The 19,194-nt window shown below is 44.2% G+C and overlaps 1 protein-coding gene and 1 long non-coding RNA gene across 2 annotated transcripts in view; one reads left to right on the top strand and one right to left on the bottom strand.

Annotated features, from left to right (window-relative positions):
- LOC138567515 (lipopolysaccharide-induced tumor necrosis factor-alpha factor homolog) overlaps positions 1-12,856 on the top strand; it is a 302,792-nt gene extending 289,936 nt beyond the window's left edge. Inside the window, exons 6-7 of the mRNA XM_069645785.1 lie at positions 406-549; positions 12,578-12,856. Coding sequence (XP_069501886.1) covers positions 406-514 — 109 coding nt within the window. The 3' untranslated portion in view covers positions 515-549; positions 12,578-12,856. The remainder of the gene's footprint in view (positions 1-405; positions 550-12,577) is intronic.
- A 93-nt stretch (positions 12,857-12,949) lies between these two features.
- LOC138567516 (uncharacterized) overlaps positions 12,950-19,194 on the bottom strand; it is a 116,581-nt gene continuing 110,336 nt past the window's right edge. The window contains exons 4-6 of the long non-coding RNA XR_011302233.1: positions 16,125-16,206; positions 15,000-15,098; positions 12,950-13,061 (exon numbers count right to left, since the gene is read on the bottom strand). This is a non-coding gene — a long non-coding RNA (uncharacterized lncRNA). The remainder of the gene's footprint in view (positions 13,062-14,999; positions 15,099-16,124; positions 16,207-19,194) is intronic.

Genomic DNA, 19,194 nt, shown 5'->3' on the forward strand with positions numbered 1-19,194 from the left:
GACAATCAACCACTTCACCTGCAAAGCCCGAATTCTACATTGTGGCAAAACCGGCAGTAATTCCGTTACTACCAAAATAAATGGTGGTAATGGAAATGTTGCCAAAAATGTACAGCACCACTGAACTCACGGGCCCACTATATCCATGCAGTACTTTTGTGCCCTAAACCTCCCAAGAAATGCAATCTGAGAATTAAGATAGTAATCCCTTCTATGACTGTGTAATTTTGTTGCACCCAAAATAGTTAATGCCCATTTGTTTTTTGTTTTTTTAGATAAGACTTATTTATGCCATCGAATGTATACATGTCAATGTTTACATATGGAGACTGTAACTAAAAATGTACCTAACATACAGAAAGATCCTCACTTCTCACATGATCTCTATTTCTGTTTCTGTTTCAGGTGCTGGCTTGGTTGCTGCCTTATCCCTTTTTGTGTTGACAGCCTCCAGGATGTTAGACATACCTGCCCAAGTTGTAATCATGAAATTGGCAGGTTCAAACGGCTTTGATTTCATTTTTTTAACAAATGCACCACCCTTTAAAGGTAAAAAGCAAATCCTTAAAGTTGACATTAGCTATTTAAGTGGAATATACTGTCACTATTAAATTATGCTTCATATCTATGGAAAGAAATTCAAAGTACCACTACAGGTTTAGTTCATGTAAGAATATGCCATTGTTGTCTTCAATTTGCTGTTGTTCATAACTCTGTAAAAAAAAAAGAAATCTAACACGTCCACATTATTTGACATAACTCCAAGGCCACTATGGTAGAGATTTGGTGCAGTTTAAAAGGCTATGCTAGTTAATATAAACCTGACATGGGAGAGCCAATCCCAGTGTGTACTCTCATTAGAGTGTGTTAAATGCCAAACACTTTCTTTACAGATATGCAACTCCTTAACTGTATTAATTTGTAGCCAGAGCAGTACCGGACTTAACAAGCCTCATAATAGAAAGGTAGCCATCCTAACTCCATATTAGTAGGAACAGAAGGAGCTAGCTTTCTATTTAGGTACAGTAACTGCTTGAGAAATGTTATTTCCTCTGTCTCTAAAGTATTTTGTGCCTTATGGCCCCAAGGTTCAGCGCTGTTCAAATTTGCTGCTCTTGCTTGAGCATTGTAAACCCCAAAAGCCTGCAGAATCAATCTGCTTTCATACTTATTAAAGAACTTGTTAATAGCACCTGTCCTCTGGACCATAACCGAATGTCTGTTGTCTGTGTGATGTTGCCACTTCCCGTTTCTAGAGAATTTGATCCCAAGGTGATCAGAAAATTGTACCTACAGGCTTAATTGAACGGTTTAAAAGACAACTCAGAATGTAGGAGATAATAAAAATAATTCCTCTATTATTTCATTAAAGATAACAGATGAAAAAGACAAGGGTGTTAATAGGTTATCAGGCTTAAAACCAGAGAAATCCATTCTAATAAGTCAATTGATCAAGGAAGTGTATCATATAATTAAAAAAGATAGGAATCTGTGAAAGGATGTGGCTTTAGAGGAAAGTATTAAACACAAAGCACAGTTTTTAGAATTAGTACCCCTTCTATGAATTAGAAAATGAAAAATATTATCAATACTGTTGAACTGGTATGTCACTCCCAATATGGAGAATATACCTTACCAGATTATAGACCAATTGAAAAATCTATTCACAACGATAAACAGGAAACCTTTAATGAATCACAATATCAAATAAATGATACATCTTTGGAGGAGTTTACAACATAAATGCAAATGGTAACAAATCAAGAACCATTGCTAATAAACAAAATTACAAGCAAGATAAGAAATATATGGATGCAATTAAATACTTGGCTGCAGAATCTAATTTATCACCTCTAGTAATTATATTATTACACATTGTACATATTATTTTACTATCAATAATGAGACCATTAGAAAAGAAATCAGATACACAGGTTCCTGCTAAAGAATGTATTAAAAGTGTTAGTTGATTTGGGAGATTTAACGCAGTTACACAAATAGGTAATTACAAGAAAAGTGGAAAAAATAAATTGCCATATTTTTATAGGAAGGCTGAGAAATTGTGAGGTGTATATGGTACTTAAAATAAATCCTTTTTTGAAAAAGAAAACAATATATACAAGTGCCAGAAGTCTGAAAAGAAGGTAATAATTTATGAAAGTGGAAAAGATGCAAAGAAAGAGGACAATTATGACAATATATTGGAAGATGTATACAAATTGTTCTTTCATACAAATCAACAAAGCAAACTATGTCATGTAAACGATATAAAGAAAATAGTGCGAGGAAGAGGATAACATGAGAGTAAAGAAAATTGAGGATTAAAACAAAGAACACCCTTATAGATGATGGTATGATAAAGGAAGTACAATTGGATCAAACAAGAGTAGGTAATATGTTAAGACAGTTTGGTATACTTGAGTGGATGAATGCCAAACTGAAAAGAATGATGTAGAAAAGGAAGGAAATGATGATGAGTCTGGGGAATACAATTTCTTATAAATTGATAAGAGCTTATACAGATTATAAAAATGAGACAAATTTAAAATACAATTAATCTACAAACTTGCCATTTTGTCAATTACATATCAACCAAGAGATGTGTGTTTTAAACAGATGGAAGATTTGAATTGTTCTACGTAGAATCATCGTAGTTATGACATTGGAAGATATTGTTTTATACAGTGAACCGGTGGGGGCGTACATGGCCAGTTATGGCCTGCAGCCTGAGCCTAGGCAAGCCCAAGGGAAGCAAGGGCCTTGGTGAGAGTTTAGGGCCATTACCAGCCCTATATGCACCCCCCAACGAGGTGGTGATTGCTATTCCTACCCCGCAACTCTATGGTGGCAGTTAGGGGAGGGGGATAGTACCCAGGCCGGTGCAAAAAGCTCTGATGAAGAGGTAAGTGGGGAGATGGAGAGGGGTGTGGGGGAAGGGTGCAAAAGGTCCTGGGGTATGGGAAGTGGGTCCTTGTTGCCTTACCCCAATGAAGATGGGTGCCCCGTGGGAAGGTTCTCGGGTGGCTGGAGAAATGTGGGTGGTAAACTACGTGTTCCCACCCACGTTTCCAACTACTTGACTTGTTGAGCACCCTTCCCTGGGTGCGAATTTACTGTTAGATACACTCATGATGATTGGAAGTCTAGCATAAACTAGGTTGATTTTTTCTCAGAAATTGTGGCAATTATGATTAGGAGCGCAGTGGATGAATTTTTAAAATTCTGAATAGATCTCTATCAAATAAAGGATAATGTAAACTAAGATCAAATGTGAAATTGAATGGGAACCATGAGAGTAGTAGTATAGAAAGTTAATATGAAATGGATGGTGAAGCAATAATAAAAAGCTGATCTACAAAATATAAGAAACATTTTCAACGAACAAAAGAAAGAGTTAGGAGAATCTTTAAAATGGAATTGGCCATCAGGAGTTCTAAAATCAGGAAAAAGAAGTCATCCCTAAAATTAATAACAATAAGTTTAATGAGATCAAATTCATACCATGGACGGTAGCCGGCATATCAGAAACAAAGATTGGCTGCGTTTATGATGAATTTATGGATACAAATATTATTTGTATTGAAGAGACTTGGGGGGGGTCATCAGGAGTTGGCAGCATTCCGACAGTAAATGGGACGGGGTAACACCCATCGCTAATAGCGTTAGCACAACTCAGTTTGGTGCAGTCCGGCACAGATCCACGGTTGCAGTGGGGGGGTACATCCCCATTGGCTTTATTGGACCCAATAGGGCATTGTGGGCGCTATTACCGCTCGCGCAAATAGCGCTGCGGTGATAGCTCCGCAAATGGCTGAAACATGGCAAGATTTACCTGCAGCTCAAAGCCGGAGGTAAATCTGCAACTTACTGGCCATTGGGCAGAGCAGTAATGAAGCGATAATAGCGTTAATGCTTCATGACTATGGGGACCATCAGGATTAGTGTCAGACTGCACACCTCTGTACAGGGATATAAGAGCAATCACTGCCCTTCACCTTTACCCAGGTGGAACTGCTACTGTACCTGGTGACTTGAGCATGAAAGTCAAGCACTAAACCCTTCAACAATCAGATGAACACTTGATGAGACTGAGGTCTTCTTGGCCTTTACGTTGGACACACCTATCTTCTCTGGCAAACACATATCTGAGTTCATGGCAAGAGGTCTTGGTCTTTACAGCCATTTCTTTAGTACTAAGCACTGCTTAATGCACAGGTCCCAGCTAAACTGTGACAACCATTATCCTTCACTAAAAACGAATAGGCTTATAAGAGCACATCTAATAGACCACATCAAAACATTACCTGTATACTTTTCCACCTTGACATAAATGCACATATGAGCCACACGCTGACTACACTTGCGAGTTAACTGAACTTCCTCAGCGACAATCCACTAGTAAACAGGAGCAGTTGAAAGGGTTGTCCCCCGTTTCTACTCCTGCTTGCAATCTACATAGGATCCTTGGTACAGGGTATCCAGCAAAACAAAGAGATAGCTCCATTCAGAGCAGGTGCTAAACACAAGATAAACTTTGCATTACATGCAGATGGCATTGTGATATGCCGAAGTAATCCAGTCAGGGCCATTATGCATTTGATTAGCACGGCATCAGAGGTTGGGGAAGTGTCCGGCTTCTGGGTGGATCCCTCTAAGATCCTAAAATATGCAGGAGTACATTGAACCCTCAGTTAAAGCCTTAACCATTTTTGGGGTAGAATTGTCTAGAGACCCTGCAGTGGCATGTCAGTAACATTTTGAAAGGGTATTGTTAGGGGATGTAATGTTATGCAACGTAAATAGGTCTTCTATAGCACATCTTCATTTTGGCAGACTTGTTACACATGATTTGGCAATAGAAAAGGTCGGTAGGTCAGTAAGGTGTAAAGAAATGTGGTGCTAAATGTAGGCTGGAAATACCGAGGTGATGCGTAGAATATGGTTCTGCGTGGCCTGTAAAGTTGATGGTTGGGTATATGTTCTATCTAAAGGTGGAAACTGAGGATCTATCAAATTAGAGTGCTTGGGCCTTCATAAAAGCCACCTGGGTTAAAAGTGTATGTGATAGAGGTGAAGATGTAGCTGGCCCAGCAATTATCTCTGAGGGGCTCACTGAGGTTGATGTGGCGAGTGTCGGGCTGGTAGGCAAAATTGCCTGTGTTTGGGCGTCAGTATGTATAGCGGTAGGGTGGTTATAAATTGAGAGGTGAGCAGTGTGTGTGGGAAGGGAGAGATCATCTGGAGCTCTTGAGTCCTGCCATTCGAGTTGAGGGTTAGACTGAACTAATCAAGTTCCAGTATGACGTTGGGCTAAAAGCAATGGTTCTGTCAATGTTAGCATCATATTATCTTTCAGGAAGAGGTGTTATTACTGCCCTGTCTTCAATGGTGGTGGTGTCAGTGCTTTATGTCTGATTGGGAGAAAAGGTTAGGGAGGCTCACCCGACTGAGTCCAATCATTAAGGTTTTCTTGATTTTAGCTTTATGCGCAGGTGTGCTGTGCATTTCAGTGAGGCTGGCAGGGGTGTTGCTAGGTCTGGAAAAGACCCGGGGCTGTGCTGATGTCGGAGCTGTCGGGACTAGGGGCTAGCTAGCCTTTTGGCTGTAGCTCCTGAGATTCTATCCGGGGCAACAACCAAAAGACCAGGGGCTATAGCCCCCTTAGCCCCCCCCCTAGCAACGCCTCTGGAGGCTGGCCTTTATAGGTCCATCTTGTTTTGCAAATTTGATGCTCTGATCTGTCTTTGGGTCCTGGTTCTTGATGGTTATGATGTTGCTAAGTTTTCAGTTGTCCGTCTTGGTGTGTCTGAGTACTTTGGAGTAACAGAGCATTTAGAAACATTTGTCAAGGCATTGAGGAAAGAGGACAATGAGGCACACACGTCCATGTTGCTGTTTTATGCTAGCTGTGATGCCCACAGTTGTTCAAGACCTTGCCTCCAAGTGACGGTTCTTATTGCGCTATGAAAGAGGCTTTAGCGGCCTACTCCACCCGAATGGTGAACATCAATTATGAAAGAATTCAACTGCAGAAAGCTTGACAAACTCCCACTAAACCCTTACATGCCTTCTACGTGCGTCTAAGGCATAGTGATGCCAACTGCGCACTACGGGATGCAGAAAAAGAGATTCAGGGCCAAATCATCCATAAGTGCCATTCCTGACAACTAAGAAAACAGATCCTGAAAGAACCTAGTTCATCCCTAAAGAGAGGAATCTGGAGCTGGGAAGATCACACAGACTGGGGCACTTTCGAATGGCTCACATGGAGGATGCTATGCGCACCTTAACAGTATTAGAAGCACATGCAGTACAATCCTGACCACAATCGGTGCAGCGAGGCAGAGGGTGAGTCGAACCAAACCTACCACCCATCGACGTGCGGACCAAGCACGACCTCCACCTGACACCCAACTAGAAATTTCGAATCCACGCTGTGGTCTGTGTGACAGGCTTCCACCGCACATGCAAGGATGCCCTGCAGCAGGGAACGAATGTGGGCGATGCAGCAGCGTCAGTTTGCAAAATTCTGCAGAGCCGGTAGCCACCACCAGGCATGCTGAAAAACCTCACGCCAACCAAGAACAGACCTCTAAAAGTGACAGTTGTCACCGACAACCAGGTGTACGAAGAATAAAAAGCACAGGAACCTTTGCTTACAGTGCTAGTGCTTCAGTGAGAGACATGCCGATAGGGGCCAGAAAACCCAGCAGGACAGGCCTGTCGGGGATCTATTGCCCCTACTGGTATTCTCATAGTATGGTGGTCCAGAAAGGGTACCGGTACGTTCCTAACGGCGCGCTTATTTCCAGACCGCCATACTTAGAATGAGAGCCATAAGTGTCACCGGTCTCACACCATGAGTACGGCCCATAGTCGTTGCTACAAAACCGAAACAGCCTGCGGAGGACCGTGACTATGAGACTACCCAATAGAGCAATAAAAAAGGGAAAGGCCCCCTACGCTGAAATTGGATGACATCCTAGCAGATCTCCAAGGAGCGTCAGTATTGTTCACCATTGACCTCAAATCAGTATACCACCAACTTCTGCTTCATGTAGAATCCAGAGAAATCGCCACGTTCTCATCCCATGTAGCCACTTCTGATAGAAAAGACTCTGCCTTGGGGTCTCCTCGGTGGCTAAGGTCTTCCAGTATAGCATTCAAGGAGTGCTAGCAAAGCTAGAAGTCTTAAACCTAAGTGATGACATTCTTATCCTCTGAAAGAACGAGAAAGGCCATTGCGACAGATCTTAGAGGTATTCACATGACCCATCAGCATGAGCTCACTTTTACTAAAGGTAATGTACATTTCTGCACACCAAAGTGAAATTCTTCGGATTTTGGTTTCAGAACACAGGTATTTCAGCTGACCCAGACAAAGTAGCAGAAATAAAGGCATTCCGTCCTCCCCCCCACACTACTTCGGAAATCAGAAGCTTTCTCGGCATGGTTAAATTTTGGGGATGTTTTATCCCCAACTTGGCAACCCTGACAGAGCCTGTGGGGATACTGACAAAGAAAGACAAGGCCTGGATGTGGGGTCCAAAAGAATAGATGTCGTTCCAAAACACGAAGCGGGCTTTGGCGAATGTAACAATGATGGCCTTCTTCGATTCCGCGCATGAGTCTGAAATCGTTGTGGACGCAAGTTCAGTAGGACTAGGAGTGGTGCTCATTCACATTGACCAGCTATGCCTTCACCACCCAATAGCCTTTGCAAGCAAGGCCCTTAGCCCTATGGAAAGAAGGTGCTCTCAAATCAAAAGAGAAGCCCTCGCTGCAGCATGGGATTGCAAACGTTTCTAGATTTACAATTGTGGGCAACTGATCACCGTTATCGCGGAACACAAGCCCCTGCTGCCTATTCAGCAACACTCGGCTCTGCACCCTCCCTCCGGCTTCAGTGAAAATCGTGCATAGAGGACACCAGAGAGCGAATAAAACAAAAGCAAGGACCAGGGAGAAAAAAGGGTTCCCCCATTTAGAAAAGTCAGTGGACTCTCTAATGGCAAGCTGTAGGTGGTGCCAGGCATCAGCTATTCCATCTAGACCATCCCTGACCAGAGCTACAAAACTGTGGCACTCGATTAGCATTGACTTTGGCCCCATTCAACAAAACAGACATTTTGTGGCCATATTAGATAAATACTCAAAGTACAGTTTGTATTCTCCACAGCAGCTGAAGTCCTCTTACCCATCCTGGAGGGCGTGCTTGCAGCCTATGGAATTCCTGACCTATATTCGATCCAACAATCGACCCAAATTTCAAGGGCAGGAATCTGCTGATTTTGAGCAGTTTTACAACATATCTCATCATGGAATCACTCCCTAATGGCCCCGGGCTAACAGTGATACTGAAAGGTGTATGCGAACCCTAAACAAAGTGTTCTGCATTGCATATGACAAAGGAACCCCAGTGGATGATGCGCTTACCACTTTTCTGATGACTTACCGAAGTGCTCCACACACCTTGACAGGGGTTTCCTAGGCAGAGACATTTCTGGGACGAAATTTATGGTCCATCATGCTAGATCATGAATCCAGAGAAACTACTATCATTGACACTACAGCCATGAGAGACACATGACTCTTAATGATCAGGAATCCACAAAAAGAAATTTGGTTTCATCCAACCTTCAAATTGGTGGCAAAGCATTACCACATAATCCTCACTGTACCCATAAACTATGTCTTCTGAATGACATGCAACATGGATGGTGATTGACAGGAAAGCGTCCATGGTCACCGCGAGAAGAAGTCAGGGAGAAGTCCCAAAAAATTACAGTTGGTTCAGGAAATTGGTGACACCAGACAGAGAAGAGAATTAAGAGCAAGTAGTGGAAGAAGAATCAGGAGTCAATACACCAGTTTTAAAGGGGGAAGCTGAAGCCAGCACCCAAGCAACTAAAGACCACAACTCCCCAAGACATCGGTCAGACATCAGTATTCGCCTCTCCTCTTTCCTCATTGGCAGGGCCGGCCTTACTGGCAGCAGCATCCCGGGCAGCGTAACAAGGGTTTCACTTTATTTTTTTTTAACTCCCTGCTCCCCATTGTTATTAAATGATAATGATAATGATGCCTTAATACAAAGCGCTTTCCAGAGCACATATTTACATACAATATCACCCAACCAAAATTGGTACTCATTTATCGACCTCTAAAGAATGAAAGGAAGATTTGGCCTTGCTGGGATTTGAACTTGCGACCTGCAGATCACCCTCAGATCGCAGCAGCGGGCGCTCAACCCCCTGAGCTATCTTACCGGCTTTTAAACACACCTGCTCCCGTGCTGAAATGTCCTGCATCACCACAAGATTGGGGCGCATTAAATTTCAATAGCGCTCCTGCCTCGCCTTCTCCTACCACGCTAGCTCGGGATGAGCCCTTGAAAGACTCTCCCGAGCTGCCGTGGTGGGGGGCTAATGGCTAACGGTGCCCCTAAGGCCAGCCCTGCTCATTGGACTCAAAGTGCATCTCCTAAATTCAAGGACTATATTTTAGAATATTGGCTGCCTGATGGCACAATTCCAATGCAATGTTGTTTGTTTGGTTTGATCATGGTTAAGGAGGGATGTTGTAATGTCATGATGGGTCTGTAAGGCATCTCGGCAGACGTGGTGTGTGAACAACAATAAAAGATGACTATGCCGTCCCGGACATGGTCTTCATTGTCAGCAAGCCCACACGAGCCTATCTTTGCTGCGTTGAGCTTTTAATTGCCCAAAGTTGTAACACCGGCTACAGTGGCCAGCGGCACCTAAAATAATCTTTTCCCAATTTCGGCCCACACTGGTTCGGTTTACCGTCCCATAGTTTCCCCATGGAGGTCCATGTGCAACTGGTTTCCTTTCCAGGTCTGAGCAAACTTCTCCCCCACGATTTCAAGCATCTTTCGAGAACCTTGTCTTTGCCTTTAACCTGTGAGGGAAATACGCACCATGCCCCCATAGGAATAAGAATTAAAGGGATGGTCTAGTAAAAAATTTTATTTAAAAAATAGATAGGTCACATAAAAAAAATATACTAGCATCCTCCGTTTTAAAACTTTATTTTGAGCTATTCAAGCTCAAAATTCGAAAAAGCAAGCACAGGGGCGCCGCCATTTTGTGAAATGGAGGCCCTCCTGTGCTGGCTTTTGCTTTTGCGGCACTAATGAAGGAAAAGCCAGCCAGCTGTAGTAAACAAAGTCTACCGCTGGGTGGCTTTCCCTTCATTAGTGCCGGGACTCGGAGGACGCGGACCGGAGACCAGAGCAGGAAAGCTGCAGCTGAATCTCGGTAAGTGCTATTTATTTTTTTTACAAAAAATAAGCACTAGCTGCGTTTTTTTTTCTAAGTTTTCCGGGCTGGAGGAGCCCGGAAAACTTAGAAATAAAACCGCAGCTTTAAAAACGTTGTATTTATGTTTGCGGTCGCTTTTGAAGCGACCGCAAACATAAATAAAACGTTATTGTGTTGGAAAACGCTGCGGTTTTAAAACCGCAGCGTTTTCCAACACAACCGCGTTGTGTCTGCCTGAATCTGCTTTAACATTTGGGGCTCTCGGGCTCCCCACGAGAGCCCCAAATGGGAAATCAGCTGCAGGTAGAAACACTACGCGGCATGTAAACATAACCGCGTGTGTTTCTGCCTGCTGTGGCTTTCACTTTGGGTCTCCGGTGGGGAGCCCGAGAGCCCCAAATGGGAAATGCTAAATGCTGCGTTGTCTGCCTAAATCTGCTTTTCCATTTTCCATTCCAAATGGAAAAGCAGATTCAGGCAGACAACGCAGAATTTAGCATTTCCCATTTGGGGCTCTCGGGCTCCCCGTGGGGAGCCCGAGAGCCCCAAATGTTAAAGCAGATTCAGGCAGACACAACGCGGTTGTGTTGGAAAACGCTGCGGTTTTAAAACCGCAGCGTTTTCCAACACAATAACGTTTTATTTATGTTTGCGGTCGCTTCAAAAGCGACCGCAAACATAAATACAACGTTTTTAAAGCTGCGGTTTTATTTCTAAGTTTTCCGGAGTCCTCCAGCCCGGAAAACTTAGAAAAAAAAACGCAGCTAGTGCTTATTTTTTTGTAAAAAAAATAAATAGCATTTACCGAGATTCAGCTGCAGCTTTCCTGCTCTGGTCTCCGGTCCGCGTCCTCCGAGTCCCGGCACTAATGAAGGGAAAGCCACCCAGCGGTAGACTTTGTTTACTACAGCTGGCTGGCTTTTCCTTCATTAGTGCCGCAAAAGCAAAAGCCAGCACAGGAGGGCCTCCATTTCACAAAATGGCGGCGCCCCTGTGCTTGCTTTTTCGAATTTTGAGCTTGAATAGCTCAAAATTTTACATAGGAAGTTTTAAAACGGAGGATGCTAGTATATTTTTTTTTATGTGACCTATCTATTTTTTAAATAAAATTTTTTACTAGACCATCCCTTTAACAGGTAAGGAGGAATTGGAAACTACAATAAACAGATTTAGTGTGAAGTACTTTCTGGTTAAACAAAATGGTGACCAAATAAAGCTTCCGTGTGATAAAGTTCCTGGGTGAGAGTTCACTCGGTCTATTTCTGAATTCATGTATACTGATGTTTGAAACACTGGGCCTCATTATGAGTTTGGTGGTATGTGGGTGATAAATACACCCAGATACCACAAAACTGTGTTACTGTCACTTGGTCAGGCGATATTACCGCTGAATTACAAGTGGCGGTGGCAGAGTAAATCGGCATTTTTGGTTTTAGTCCATAAGACTAAATGGGGCATTTGTGTCAGAATTACTGTGGCTGTAATTCCGGTGTGGTAATTCGACTGAAATCTTGCGCAAAGCTGGCGGATTTACCTCCAGTTCATAGCAGGAGGTGAATCCCCCAACTTTGCGCCAAAGTTATAGTTGGGCGGGGCGGTAATACGGCAGCATTTGGTAATATCTCTGCATTTTACCCGCATCCCCCAATTTGTAAGGAGCCCCACTGTGTTAATTTACTGAACTCACCTGAATTTCTGCCCACCAAGCTGGGGGAGGTGGAGGACATGTTTTGGATAAAAGATCAGATAAGGCACCTGAAGCGTTATGGCTACACTGGGAAAGGCCTAGCAAACACAGAGGGCAATGGGCACACACTGAAACTCGGGGAGGGCATTAATCACCTCATCCACCTCCTGTTAAGCCTCAAGGAAAACTCAATTGCATATGACTACCCTTTATTTCCAATGTCCTTTCTCCTAAATCTTGCTCGCTGTCTCCTCTCACCCCTTCCCACCCTCCTGCCCTCCTAGTTTACTATTCTTCCTTCCTACTCCTCACCTCCTCTTGCAGCTCCAATGTTTTCTTTATTGGGTTTATAGCGCCTAGAAGCAATTGGGTTTGCAAAGTGCACTGTAAAAAATCAATACAAATAAACCTGCATCTGTGAAGGTTACCTTTAATAGTTACCTTGCACATGGGATCACTGATGTGATAAATAATCACAGCCATGAAGCACTCTCTACAGTCACAATATTTAGATAGGTGGCATTCCACGAGGTGTCTACAATAATCTGCATTTAATGCCGCAGGTAAAGCGATCTCAAACTGGTGCCTTTTGTTTTCTTTGCAGATTGAAGACAACATTTAACGAAAAAGAAGTGGGTCTGGAAATATGTCAAGATGCCGCAACTTTATTGAATTATGCACTGGGATCACATACATCTTTGCTCAAATACTGAACATGGCTGACATATCTTTCCTGTAACTGTTATCTCTTTATGTATTTTGAATACTGTACAATTCAGTTTCTTCAATTAATGCAATGATGCATTGAGAAGAAAATATATTTTGAACTTCATGTTATCGTTCATGCGTGCTTTGTTCACATTAAATAACCGTCGTAAGGACACTCTGGTACATCTCTGACTTGAATTCTCCATACAATAACCATTTGAAGTCTACCAAGCTTGATGGATGCACAGTATTCTTTGCTAATTCTTGGCTTCAGTTGGTGGATTGCTAAGTAGGTACAACGTCTCTTCTTTCAGTCTCTGGCATAAGGGACAGTGGGCCAGCTGACTGTCATCAGAGAGAGCTGGTAACTGACATGGACACTGGCAGATGGAAAAGAAAGAACATCACTAGGATAGTAGTACATGACACTCTCTACAGACATGGGCGGAAATAGCAAGAAATGGCAGTTCAAATATTACAAGTATCAAAGATGGCCGCAAATATTTAGCCGGAAGCCCTCTTCAAGTATCATTGGTGGGCAAATTCCAGGTTTTTGTTGTGAAATCAAAAGGCAAGGAATTAAGAAGAGGTGTAGAGGGGCATGGTTGTGATCTTAGTTTATCTGATTACAGAGGTGTCACCTACACCTTTAAACCTTCGCAGGATGTTTGGCTGTTGCAAGAGATCAAGTCTTAACATGCGCGACTCTTCGCTCCCCCCTGGTCATGCCTAGACGGGAGCATTATGACTATGGGCTGGGAAGACACCAGCAGACATATGCATGAACGTGATTGCATGCAGCACAACACTTGTTTAAAAAATGAGTGGTTCAAAAAAGGCAAAGTAGTGGAAAATACCACAGGGCGGAGAAAAGTCTGTACAATATGTTATGTAGAAATGTATTAAAAACAACCACTATGGAGGTCATTATACATTTGCCGGTATCCCGCCAGTAATTCCGGTGGGATACCGGCAAACGGTATTACCCTTGCCACCACCTGATATCCCAGTATTAACGGGATATTACAGGTGGGGGGAAGGGCGGTAAATCCCCATTCCACGGAGTCCCACAGGACTAGATGGAGGGGATTGCCGGTGTTACTGCTGCCGGTAATACCAACTGTTTTTGCCGGTGGGGGCCTGATTTACCTCCAGTTCTTAGCTGGAGGTAAATCAAGTAACCCCCACTACCAAACCTGTACTCTGCCGGTCCGGAAAAGTGGCGGTATATGGAAATATCTGAACTTGTTTTCCTGACCGGCAGAGCTGTAATGACCCCCTATGGCCCTAATTACGGGTTTGGGGCTTGTGGCAAAACACACAGGAGTTCATCAGTTACTTAATTTGGCAGTGGGGAGCTTTTACATGTTGACATACACGTAGGTGGCCCCTGTTGCCGGGCAATGTTTAATTGTAAGTGTACACTCTGCTTGCAATGCGAACATACCATTTACCGCGTGCAGCAATACCGCATTTCACCAACAGAGTCCAATGCAACTCCAAAATGAGGAATACCAAAAGGGTCCACATGACTCGAAATCATGCAGAGCCTTCCTGTTACAGCATTGTTAATACAAACTACCACCAAACTCATAACATGGCCCTTTGAAAAACAAGTAGGGGAAGTGACGCAGCTAATTTATCAACCAGTAACTTGCCAATACTGAAGAGTGGTGACATTGGGTATTGGCGCCACAATTAAATGTTCCAGCGTTGTGCTGAAGCAGGGTTCGCTTTTTGGGATACTGATCCTGTAGTGGAAAGGCAACTAGGCAAACAAACTGGGCCTCATTATGACATCTGCGGTAGCCGTGCCTTTTAATACAAGCACGCTGCAGCCGATGTAATTTTTTTTCTGGCTCCCGCGAATGGGCAATTACCGGGCGTTAAGATGCTCCCCATTTGGCCCCATAGGGCTGAATGGGAATGGGGAGGTTGGATGCACCGTCACCTTTTATAATGGTGCCAATGCATCTGACATGCTGTGCTCGCGGGGGCCTTTCTGCCCGCCAGGTCCGACCTGGCGGACAGAAAGGCACCCGCGAGCACAACTCGTAGTTTGCCGGTCCGGGAATTACGGTACAGCATGCTTACTGGTACCGTAGTTCCCGGACCAGCAAACTTATAATGAGGCCCACTGATACCGTGCACCACAGGCACCTGACGTGAGAACAGATGCCCACACAGAACGGCAAGTGAGACGTCCTAGTTGAAGGCGTTTGGCAAGCTACTGATAAACTGTTGAATTAAGGCAGTACAACAATGCACGGAAAAGCCATTTGGAAGAGAATATTGCCTACATTTTTATGGACACTTACCGTGTACCACGATCTAATGTGATTTCAGTCAGCAAACCCTTTAGGCAGAAGACTTTATTAAGGAATCCGTTGGCCAATCAATCAATACGCCTTTTTCGACTGCATAAAATCAATCATAAAACAGATACAACAATAAAACAGCAGCAAAGCATAGATAAAACAGGAAGGATAGCTCTGGGGCAACATGTTAGTCTTGGAAGCAAGACAACGCAGCATAGGTTTGAATCCAGATCCGGCTTAGAAACCGCTGCTGGTATTAAGCGCATTATAAAAGAACAATTATAATACAATTATAATAATAAAACCATCAAATAAAAATACATAGGTATAAAATAGTAACAACATGCATCAATACATCTCCCTATCCCAAGCCATCTAAATAAAACGTCCACCTACAAGAGGGGCAACGAAAAAAAGTTTCTAATATGGAGTGCCACCTTAATAAAGGAGTCTAACGCCCAAGCTACCACTTTATCTCTAAAGATAAGGCAAGGGGGCATAGCTGGCTTGAATTGAAGAAACCCACTGTTTTATATTTTTATACTTGGCATTAATGTTTTCTACAAATGGAAATGTGAGCTGGGCAAAGGAAAAGGAAGTGCCCCAAGAGTCCATCTCCCACCCTGACCATTTACCCACCACTGTGTTCAGGGGAATCTTTAGTGTTCAAGGGAACGTTTTTTCTCTGGGCTATCTGGTCTCTTCAAGTGATGGTGTGGCTGGGCAATCAAAGAAATTCTTTAGTAGAAGTCTGGTGTACAGTAAACACTTTTGATAAATACACAACAGGGAATGTCCTCACAAAATATCTTTAAGGTATCTTTTTATATTTAAATTGTCAAAAAGTAATAAGTACAAAGTATGTGCAGGTAACTAAATTCAAATGACTTTTCAGCATATAAAAAAATACAGATTGCACAGAATCATGAGCTGTTTACACAAGTGAGGCTCAACGGCCTCTGTAGGAACAACTATCTCCAAGTCTAGTGTTAGTCTATGGACCCTTTGGGAATCAATAAGTAATTGTTATCCAATTGGGTGAACCACAGGCAAAAAGGATACAAAGAAAACCTCCCCTATTATTAAAGTGCAAAATCGACATTCAGTCACAAAAGTTCCACTCACCACTCAATAGGACGAGAGATAACAGGTGTGAGTGGTGACATCAGCCAGGACTACCTCCGTTCTTTTCTGGATGAGCAGGTTCCTGCAGCCACAGAAAAATGCTTAAGGTGAGTAACAAGATCACCCCACAGGAGATCCACGCAAAGAAGTCAACTCAGAGCAGTGCAGGTTTCAGCCTGCAGGGATAATCTCAGGAGTAACTGTTCTCGGCTTTAATTGATAGGCAGGGTTAAGCACAGAAACCACGCCAAGCAAAGCCTGTGGAACTCTATGAGGTGGAGTCAGCAAAGAGAAGCAGCTGGAGAGACAACCTTGAGGAGCCAGTAATGAAGGGTTTTTGGAAGGTCAGCAGGAAAGATTGTGGTTGTTAGCCAGATTGTGATGGTCTGTGGCTCTGCTTTAGCTATCTAGTTGCAGACTTCCTCAGTTCAGTACCTACGGTTGTCTTTCCAAATGTAGTCGAACAGCTCAGTCAGCTTTGGGCTCTTTCGAAGGCTACTCCGGATCAGCTCCTCGAGGCGCTGGTGGTATTAGAACTACAGGAGATCAGCGAGTTAGAGACACGGGTTGTCTAACCTATCCCTCAGTCTTAAGGTCCCACTTCCAATGCTCCAGGTATGATTGATGGCACTGGGATTCCTTGTGTCAATAGGCTGACCTTCCTGCCTGCATCCTGAACCTCCTCCCAGCCCATCCACCTGCTTTGGCTTGAAATGGCCTCCTTATCCCTTCCTGCTCTTAGTAGATATGTTGCCCACTCAAATGCTTATACGCACCTTCAATACACTTCCCTCTTCTCATCCTTCCATCTCTACTTGCATGTCCTCCCCTTCCTTTCCAGGTGTTGCCGTCTCCTCCAACATTTCCCAGGCAACTCTTAATATGACCTTCTCCAATTCTCTGCCTCATACACTAGATAGCACCTCCCCCATCAGCTTCTCACCACTGCATCTTCGTGCTACCTCCCCAGTGTGCCTACTTCCTAGTCCAGATGTCAGCTTCTCTACCAACTTCTTACCTGCTCCTCCGGTTCCCTACCTTCTCCTCCAGATTTAATCTCTTCCAACTTCACACTAACACCTTTCATCACCCCTCCACAGTTCAATAAAGACTCCTCCTGATGTCACATCCACTGACTTTTTCCTAAAACCCCCTATTACCACCTCCAGTTATCTCCCATCTCGAGATGTCCCCTACTCCACCAAATGCCCCCTTCTGATATGATATGAATGATATGATATGACCTTCTCCAATTCTCTGCCTCATACACTAGATAGCACCTCCCCCATCAGCTTCTCACCACTGCATCTTCGTGCTACCTCCCCAGTGTGCCTACTTCCTAGTCCAGATGTCAGCTTCTCTACCAACTTCTTACCTGCTCCTCCGGTTCCCTACCTTCTCCTCCAGATTTCATCTCTTCCAACTTCACACTAACACCTTCCATCACCCCTCCACAGTTCAATAAAGACTCCTCCTGATGTCACATCCACTGACTTTTTCCTAAAACCCCCTATTACCACCTCCAGTTATCTCCCACATCGAGATGTCCCCTACTCCACCAAATGTCCCCTTCTGATATGATATGAATGATATGATATGGCATTTATAACGCGTCTATACACAAGTGTTTCAAGGCGCGACGAGGCAAGGGAGGGGAACACAGGGAGGACAGCCAATGATCCTACTAGGCCAGGTGTCATTCAGATCGCACAAGTACATGGGAAGGGGCAGAGACAATGCAGTACATGTGAATAGATAAACAATAAGTAAGTAACGGCCAACATGTGGCAAATGCATGGGTAAGTGCAGACATCAGGTGCCAAGGGCTGGGGGGGGTGAGGGGATACAGAAACAGTCCCTAAGTGCAGGGGTTGCCAGGACGGCAGTGCAAGTGTGTGATGCTGGCGGGGGAGGGACCTGGGTCCGGGATCAGAGGGTGTCCAGGTAGCCAGTGCAGTTTCGGTAACACCCACAAGGTCAGCAGAGGAGAGGAGGAGAAAAAGCGGAGGCAAAGAGAAAGGTTTTGAGGTGTTTCCGGAAACGGAGATGGTTCTCCTCAAGTTTAAGGGAGGCAGGGAGGCTGTTCCAGAGGGAGGCCCCAGCCGAAGATAGAGATCTAACACCGACTCGTTGCTTAGAGAAACAACTGACTCTGAGGGAGTTGGAGGCGGATGAGCGTAGTGATCGAGAAGGAAGATATGTGGGAGAGAGAGTTGAAGGTATTGAGGCCCCAGGCCCCAGAAGGTCTTGTGGACAATGCAGAGGGTTTTGAACTTAATCTTCGCAGCCACTGGGAGCCAGTGTAGAGATTTCGGTCCTTCCTTCTCCAACAAGGTGCTTTACTCCACCTTCATAGCATCATGGTCGTAACTCATCTCACCACCAACCGCAACTTCTTTTAGCAATCCACACCACTGATCTGGGTTGGCTTTTATAGCACAGGTCTCCCTTTTTCTTGGCGGGAGTATGATTAGGGGTTTGCACCTACGCTGTTATGCCAGTCAGAGGCTGAAAATGATCAGGTTGCATCACTTCATTTAGGTGATAATCAAGCTGAGGAGGCTTGCCCAATGCTATATGTATTCCTGGGGCCATTTTGGATGTTCTCTGTGTACAGGTCTGGGCTGGGTGTGGATGAGGATAGTTCACGGCTGCACTTTCCTTGCACTGCCTTTAAAACCCCTCTCACTACAAACTGCAACTTCTGCTAACAACCCAGACTACTTACTTGGGATGGGCAGCTTTTATAACACAGGTATTCCCTCTCCTGGGCAAGTCTATGATAGAGGGTGTTCACCTACAGGCCTAGAGCAGTCTGAGGCTGATATTGGCCAGTTTGTTTCCCTCCTTGACAGTGATAATGAGGCTGAGTTGGCTTCCCCAAAGTTATATGTATTCCTGGGGCCATTTTGGATTTTCTCTGTGTACTAGTCTTGGCCAGGAGAGGATGTGGACTTTGCAAGACTGCGACTGAAGTGTGAAGTGTAAATCAATGAGCTTCTAAGGGGTCTTGGCAAATTTTCTCCCAGTCGTACTTTAGCTCTCCAGCGGTTTTCCTTCCAAGGCAGCA

This window comes from Ambystoma mexicanum, chromosome 2p (genome assembly GCF_040938575.1).
Source record: "Ambystoma mexicanum isolate Mex_15411 chromosome 2p, UKY_AmexF1_1, whole genome shotgun sequence".
NCBI lineage: Eukaryota > Metazoa > Chordata > Amphibia > Caudata > Ambystomatidae > Ambystoma > Ambystoma mexicanum.